This window comes from Poecilia latipinna, unplaced genomic scaffold, assembly GCF_001443285.1.
Source record: "Poecilia latipinna isolate Pla-1442-1.1 unplaced genomic scaffold, P_latipinna-1.0 Scaffold111, whole genome shotgun sequence".
NCBI lineage: Eukaryota > Metazoa > Chordata > Actinopteri > Cyprinodontiformes > Poeciliidae > Poecilia > Poecilia latipinna.
In genome coordinates this window covers 419188-427039 of record NW_015112727.1, presented here as the reverse complement: position 1 = coordinate 427039, position 7852 = coordinate 419188, and the positions used below count along the sequence as shown (strand labels likewise).

Here is a 7852-nt window from a genome sequence, read left to right as displayed (position 1 = left end):
CTTCCGGAGTCGTTCGGCTTGTCCGGAACGCTAAAAAAAATAAAGTGGCAGGGCTCAGCAGTCCCGAGCCGTGCGATTTCTCAAGGTTTATTCAGAAAAGGTGACTTTATTAGGATTTATACTGCTTTACGGAAATAACCAATAAATAACACCCTTATTAACAAAATTTGAATAAGACGTAAAATACACATTTAAATATAAATTCTTCCAAGAAAACACGTTTGTTTTTGTTTCAAAATTCTTTCTGTATTCTGAACAGAAATACAAAAGACATACAGCAAATGTAGTGTTCGAAAAAGAGGGTTTCTTATCGATGAAAAAACCTGTAAAAAAGAAAAATTGCCATACCTGTATTATGTAAAATATTGATTTAAAAAAAAGACATTGTAGCATTGCAATCCACTGCTCAAGTATTCCAGATGAAGGATTTGCATATATAAAAATGAAGCGAATCAAAATCATACAAACAAGAATGTCCAGAACAAAAAGGGTTAACAATATGGTTATAACTATCGATCAAAATGCTCAAACATAAAACTAGGGAAGCAGATAGTTTTTATGCAATACTTCAGGATACCACAAGGTGGCGCGGGTGAACAAGACAATAAAATCACAGCCCTTAAGAAAAACAAAACCTATGAAAACCCTGCTGATTCGGATCAGATATTGCAGAAAAAAGTCAAGTTGTATAAATGACTATTTAAAATAATCTTGGGGAAAAAAAGTTAAAACTATATTCTAAGTTTAAGCCCTTTTGTGCTGACTTCGTTTAGTTGCATAAATTAGTAGCTAGCATGTATAAGATGTGCCATAAAGTACTCAGAATGACGATTAGTGTAAGCATACAGATACTAGTGTTCAAAAACACGTCTGTTCTTTTTTGTTTTTTTAGGTCTAATGACAAAGTGTGATTTATGCTGCAGTTTTCACTGAGTCAGGTCAATGTCACATTAACCATTGCAACAGTCAGGTTTTAGATGTAAAAAATGTACACATCCTGAAGTGAAATAAGGTCTCAGCCTGGCTGCTTAAATCTACTGAAGTACGAATCACTGGTAGGCATCTTAGAAGAAAGAAGATTAAACACAAAGCAGAAGTCATGCGAAGGTGCACATCCAAACGAGACGTGTTCCAACAGGTGAACTCGGTCAGCAGGTTCCTTATACTTCCACATCACTGTGGGAAAGAACAGGATTAGGTAATTTCTCACTGAACCACCATTAGTCATTCTCTGGCATTCAGTGACTTCTCAGAAACTGTGATAACCTGCATAACGGTGAACCGAAGAATGTGTCAAGTGATGCATCTTGCAAATGTGGGAATCGTGAGCACTGCCTTTGCTCTCTAATGGAAACGGACCTACTACTGCTCCACGTGTCAAGACGTAGGTAAACTTTCCTTTCAGTGCTTGCTTTGAAATACAAAAGTCAACATGCTTTCAGAGCGATGGGGGGGAAAAAAAGGAAAAAGGAAAAGGCCCATCGGGTATCATTGTACAAAGGAAGGCCAGAACCGGAATAAAAGGCCTTCTTTTTGGACTATTTTCGGAGCAGGGGCTTGCTAAATAAATAGAGGAAGGAAGAGAAACAGCTATCATGTGTGAGGAAAAGGAAATGTGGCAAGCGCATTAAAGCAAAGCTCCCAAAATAACAGGTCCACAAGGACTGCTTCAACCTCACAGGGATTTCAATATTCAATAAGTTAACACTTAAAAAAAAAAAGAAACAAGAGTGTCTGCCATCAAAGCAAAAACGTCAGTATACAAACGGACATAAAAAGAAAAAAAAAGAAAAAAACACACGCACACACTCTTTGTAGAAAGACTCAATGCAATAAAAAAAAAAACCCAGCTGAGCAACAGCTGCAGTGTGGATAAACACGTGGTTCAGGGTATGGCTTCCCCTCACAGACGAAGGTACGGAAATATAATAGTTTAAAGACAAATAAGGCATTTCAACACTAAAATACAGGTGTAGTGTTTGTACAAGCGAAATGAAATATCACGACGATATTCCAGCCAGACGCTGCAGCAGAGTGGAGAAGCCGGCGGCTTGCTGGTAGAGCTCGGTGACGCGGTCCATCATCTCCTGGGTGGCGGTCGTCGACGGGTAGTTTTGTGCTGCTCCCTTCGTCGCCACGACGACCGCCTTCAGCACCTGGCAGAGCCTCCCTCCGGAAGTGGTGATCTGAAACGGAGGAAGGAGGCGACGTTTGCTCCGGTTCGGTTCGGTTCGAGCGTTTTTACAACGGGAAGATTCGGAAGAGAGGGAGCCTACCTTGGCCCGGAGGTCGGCGGAGGTCAGGAGGCGAGACAGAGTGTCCCCGATGAACACCAGCTTGTGCGCGGTCACAATGAGGCTCTTCCCCCTGGCAACGAAGATGCGCGGCGGCTGGTTGCCGTGCACGCTGCTGTCGAGCACGTTGATGGCGTCGGCGAGGCAGGAGAGGTGGGCGAAGCTCTGAGAGGAGTAGAAGGAGAGAAGCTCCGAGTCCTCCAGGGAGAGGGTCACCGGCAGAGGAGGCGAGGGAGTCAGCTGCACGGGGGAAACACAACGGTGAGGGGTGGAAACGAGAGACACGGACGAGAAGATTTCAACTCGCTATGCCTCGATAGAGTATTTATACTCTTTCAAGTTTTTTGCATTGCTTCTGCAAACTTGAATGCATTTTGAAGGCTCTTTTTTTCATATATATATATATATGAAGTAGAACAAACATGATGCATAGGGTTTTCAAAGTTTTACAAATAATCCGAGGAGAGTACCGATCAGTAGGCGTGTACCAATAATTTGGGAAACTGGTCGATACTTTGATGATTTATATTTAGTGACTTTGCAGGTCAGGCTTTTTAAAGATAATGGTGCATCGATATCAACCAGAGCATTCGAGCAGGACAACAACCCCAGACATACAGAAACACCTTTAATGAAAAAGTTTAGATCAAAGCACATTTATGTGCTGGTATGGGCAAAATACCAGCACATAAACATGATTGAGAAAATGGGGCAGGACTTGAAAATCAATGTCTCTGGCACTCTCTGAGGTTGAGCTATTTTACAAATTAGCACAGGCAAAGATTTCAGTCTCTAGACTGCAAACAAACAACAGAGACGCTCCGTAAAACGTGCTATTAAAACAACATGCCACACTTATAAGATTTTCATCAGTGAGAATTTTACAAACGGGTATTATATTCCTTCCACATGCGCTATCCTGTTTTGTTCCATTACATAAAATTCTATTCAAATAAATTAAAGTTTACGGTTTTTACTTGGCAAAATGTGGATAAATAAAGGCCATTCCAGATTTCAATAAATGGTTGGAACATATGATTTGGGGAAAGAGCAATGAAGAAATAAAAACAACCCTAATGAGAGTCCAGACTGAGCCACAAAAAAGGCTATTACCATTGTCTTCTTACTTTTATACCTTTTCTTGGTCGTTTAGTCAACCAAGGTGTGAAAAAGAGAGAAATGATTATAACATCTAAAACAACCACAGCAGAGGACACACCAAAAACGAAAAGGCAGCACAGATTCAGATTCCAGTGTGGAAACAGCAGCCTAGAAAATGATCCATCCCTAAACAAGGTCATACGACACAGTCCCAATTATTTCTCAAAATTATAGCACAAGTACTATTATTTAAGGCACACTCGGTTATTGGGACCTGCCTTAAAGTGTAGGACAACTCCACAGTTTGAAAAGTCGGAGTGAAGCGCACAACTCGGCGCAGTATATCAAAAACAAGAGACGCTGCTGAAGGAAGGACTGTGCTTTCTGTCACTTATTGTCCTACGGCCTCCTTACTATGTGAGGCCAGATTGTTGGGACTCACAAGCGGACTCTTGTTTTTCGTCTGAGCCGCGATGACAAGGGAACCCTGCAAGGAGCAGGAAAAATGCAGACTGCTGCACAGAAGACGTGACTTCAGTTTGGTGCAGCACAACAAGACCTCAGAGTCTGACGCTGGAGTGACTAATTACGGTTTCTAATGTCTGTGTGTACACTTTCGACAGCGATCGACAGGGCTGCGAAGGCCAGCGCGAAGCAAAGCGAGTCTTCGCGCGCTGCATTGGGAGGCAAACGGCTACAGCTAGCTGGATTAATGAGTCACAGTGCTTACTAGTGAACAGAGCGCACTGTCAACTCAGACTGAATAAGTGACTTATCCGAGTGGAGCTGCTGTTTGCACATAAATCATCTGTGACCGCAGGCAGAGGGAGCGTGGTACCGTCATGGGAAAAAAGACAGAACGTGCACTCCAGCTTTAAAAGTTTTACATATCAAGTCATAATAAAAAAAAAATCTTCAAATGAATAAAATCTACTCTCAACTGCACAAAGACACAATAGATCCTACACTTTCGAAATGCAAGGGGAAAATAAAAATTATAGCACAGAGTAGAAGGAAACACGAGGAAAAGAAAAGGGCACCTCTGCTGCTTCCATAATTTATTTTTTTTTTAAAAAGGGAAAGTTGTATCCAGGTCTTGCTGATCAGCTGCAGGTGTGGTTGCCTCTATAAAAACAGCAGCATTGGCAGTTTGTCAACACAGCGCGAAGGTGGAAAGTTGTCAACAGTGACTTCACCAAAGCACCTGTTGCTGGCCATCAATCTGCGGGAAGACCTACAACATTTAAAGTCCTTTACTCCCACAGTGAGAAAGATTTTTTTTTCTCAAGCGGGGAAACACTTGAGACCAATCTTCCACGGACTGCATTTCCCAGGAAATTCACCCCGAGCTCTGACTTTGCTACGCTCTCTGGATCCGCAGGCCGGAGTTGGCATGTTGAAGTATGACATTAATAAAAAAAAAAAAAAGATTTGCTAGAAGCAGAAAGTTTATTCTTTCTAAAGAATATGACAGAATGACTCCAACATTCCTTCTGGAACAATGCGTTTCTGACAGAAGAGACCAAAGACAAGATCTTTGGGCATAATGCACCATCCTATCCAAACTAAACAAGCATAAGAGGGCAACGATCCATACCCACCGTCAAGCGCACTAGTGAAGGGGTTTTGATTTGAGCTTGTATCTTCTGGTCATTGAGTCACCTATGAACCCTGCTCCATGCCAAAGTTCTACAGTCAAGCATGAGGCCAGCAAAGGGAGTTTGTCCAAAGTGGGTCGTGCAACAGGGGACTCACACTAAACATCGCTGCAAATATACAACAGAGGGGCTAAAAAAGAACATAATTAAGGTTTTCTAGTGAATGAGTCAAAGTCTAGACCTAAACGTGACTGTTATGCAGCGGTGAGAACTCAAGAGAGAGAGTTCGCAGTTAACAACTAATTTGCGATATTTCTCTAATTGCCATGACTTAGTGAAGACCAAAAGACTTTTTCAATTAGTAAAACCACAACCGAACCACAGCGTACTTCCTTGTTCCACAGAACATCATGTGGAGGTGATTAACATTGTGGAAATTACTCACCCTTTGTTCTCCGGTGAAAGTTTGTCCGTTCTCAGAGAGAACATCGGGAGGAAGATCTGGTTTACCCTGGCATGAGGAACAAAGAACCGTCAGTGGTGACCATGAATACTTCTTCGTTCATAAACAGTGACCGTTGGACTGACCTGCAGCTTGACATATCCAACACTGTCTCCTGAAGGAACTGGGGCTGGGATTGGGGTCAAGCCAATCCCTGCATACTCGTTGCTAGGGTCCTCTTCTCCGTTAACGGGGCCCATCGTTAGGGTGACGCAGGCCGGAGATGGAGTCAAAGGAAACATAGGCTGAGGGGTGGGAGGAAGGGGCCGTTCTTGGATCCAGCTGCCTTTACGAGAACCCATTCCACTGCCGCATGACTTCCCATCAGGCACCGGGAGCGCTGGCAAGGGCCTGCGAGACAGAGATTCCTGGGAAGACAGACGAGGTCGCCCTTGAGCCTGCAGGAGGAGGGCGGACTCCTCTAGAGAGCGCTGGACCAGCGATAAGAGCCCCTCGTTTGGAGGAGCGTTCCCGATGGCGGACAACGCCGGAAGCACGTCCGAAAGCCGAACCCAGGCTTGCTGGAGAGGCGGCGGAGGGTCACCTGCGTGGCTGGCCTTCCAGGTGGACAGAATCTCAGCCAGAGATGTAGCCAGGTCCCGCGAGGACAGGGACGAGGCGGTGCCCAGCAGCGAGTGGACGAGGTTCAACAGCGAAGCTTTCCACTGGACGTCGCCAGAGCCGTTGCTGGAAACAGAGTGGCGGCGAGTGGAGGCGGAGGAGGACGACGAGCACGAATGGGGAAGCACTTCTATGGTCATGGAGGGCATGTCGTAGATCCCACAGTCAACCTCAGTGGAGTCTTGTTTCTGATCTCCGCCGCTGGCTCGCTTGTCGGGTCCCGGGACAAAACAGACCTGTCCAACGTGCGAGATGTCCTCAGTGGGGAGGCTGCCGGTGGACTCAGCCAGCACCAGAGGGACACCTGGAAGAGTGGGGACACTGTAGACTTCATCCTCGTCTTCTTCAGGCTTTATGTCTGCCGCGGGTTTGATCAGAGTGATTGTGGGGACGTCATAGACCTACAAGTGGCGAAAGCAACACATTTTCACCAAATTCATATTCCTTTTACTTTGCAACTGTGGAAATGAGGAAAAGTTAAATGAAAATTCTCAGAGAATGTGATAGGATGATGTTTTCTCTCAAACAATATGCATTTGAGAACTTCTTACCAACACCACTAAGAAAATAAATCTGCTGGTGAGAAAAATACATAAAAGAAAGCAGCAACAATCTGGTTATACAAGTGTGCACACCCTCAATCTAAAACTTTAATAGGAGTCTATCTGCAGGCCACATCCTCACTAGGCAATATTTCCTCTCTAAGCCCTATAAGCATCCCCTAAATCTATCAGACTCTGCGGCTATGTCTTGCCGCAGCCTCTTCACAGTACTCCTTAGAGACTTTGTGTTAAATTCAGATCTGGATCATTGTCGGGTCGTTCTGACATTTTTCTCCTGGTGAGGTCATTCTGGTGTTGATTATCGTCTCGTTATCCAAGCAGATATCTGAATGCTCAGTCAAAACTGAATTGTATCCATTTGAGGAAAAGTTGCCCCATTAGTACGTTTGTTTGTGTTGTTCCAGAGACAAAGTTTTGCTATCTGACCATAACACATTAAACCACATTGTTTTGGACTGTTTTAGCCACGTAAGCCTGGATGTAACGTTCTTAGTCCGGACATATGGAGAGCAGAGGTGATTGCTGTCACCTGTAAGTGATGGCTGTGAAGCACAGCCATCACTTACAAGATGTTCCTGGTTGCTCCTGGTTATAAAACTGTTTAAAATTGATGTGAGCGGGTCTTTATTTATCGCCGCTCAGCAGATACTTTTGAACAATGAGCTCCTTTAAGCTTATGTAACCTGTCTGTACACCATGGGTTTGACAAAAGGATACAAGACAGTGCTGAACTTTATTTCAGGTTAACCACATGCACTATACCCGAGGGCAGTTGTGAACTCAGGAAGGTTGAGAAATAAAATAAAATCAAAAAGTGCGTCAACAAAGTGTTAACTTAAGTGGACGAACATTTATGCAATCAAATAATTTTTTTTTTGTTGTCTTTTAACCTTTTTCCCTCCCAACAGATTTTGTCGTTTTTAGTTGAATTGTACGGGAACACAGCCATGAGAAGTGGAAAGGTTTTAGAATATTGCTATTTTAATTTACTTCACCAAAACTCACCCTAACTGCACTTTTAGATGGAGTTTGTGCCGTTAACTGAGTAAAATACTGCACTTTTGATTATCAAAAAGTCTAGAATGAAATTGAAATGAGCAAAAAAAAAAAAAAAAAAAAAGAAACTCACACAAAAATAAGAAAATATAAACAACTTTTGAAATTACTAACATT

General features: G+C 43.4%; 1 protein-coding gene across 1 annotated transcript in view; it reads right to left on the bottom strand.

The window, feature by feature from the left end:
- Window positions 1-86: 86 nt before the first annotated feature.
- Window positions 87-7852, bottom strand: part of efs (embryonal Fyn-associated substrate) — a 16048-nt gene continuing 8282 nt past the window's right edge. The window contains exons 4-7 of the mRNA XM_015027973.1: window positions 5582-6517; window positions 5439-5504; window positions 2277-2534; window positions 87-2186 (exon numbers count right to left, since the gene is read on the bottom strand). Coding sequence (XP_014883459.1) covers window positions 2001-2186; window positions 2277-2534; window positions 5439-5504; window positions 5582-6517 — 1446 coding nt within the window. The 3' untranslated portion in view covers window positions 87-2000. The remainder of the gene's footprint in view (window positions 2187-2276; window positions 2535-5438; window positions 5505-5581; window positions 6518-7852) is intronic.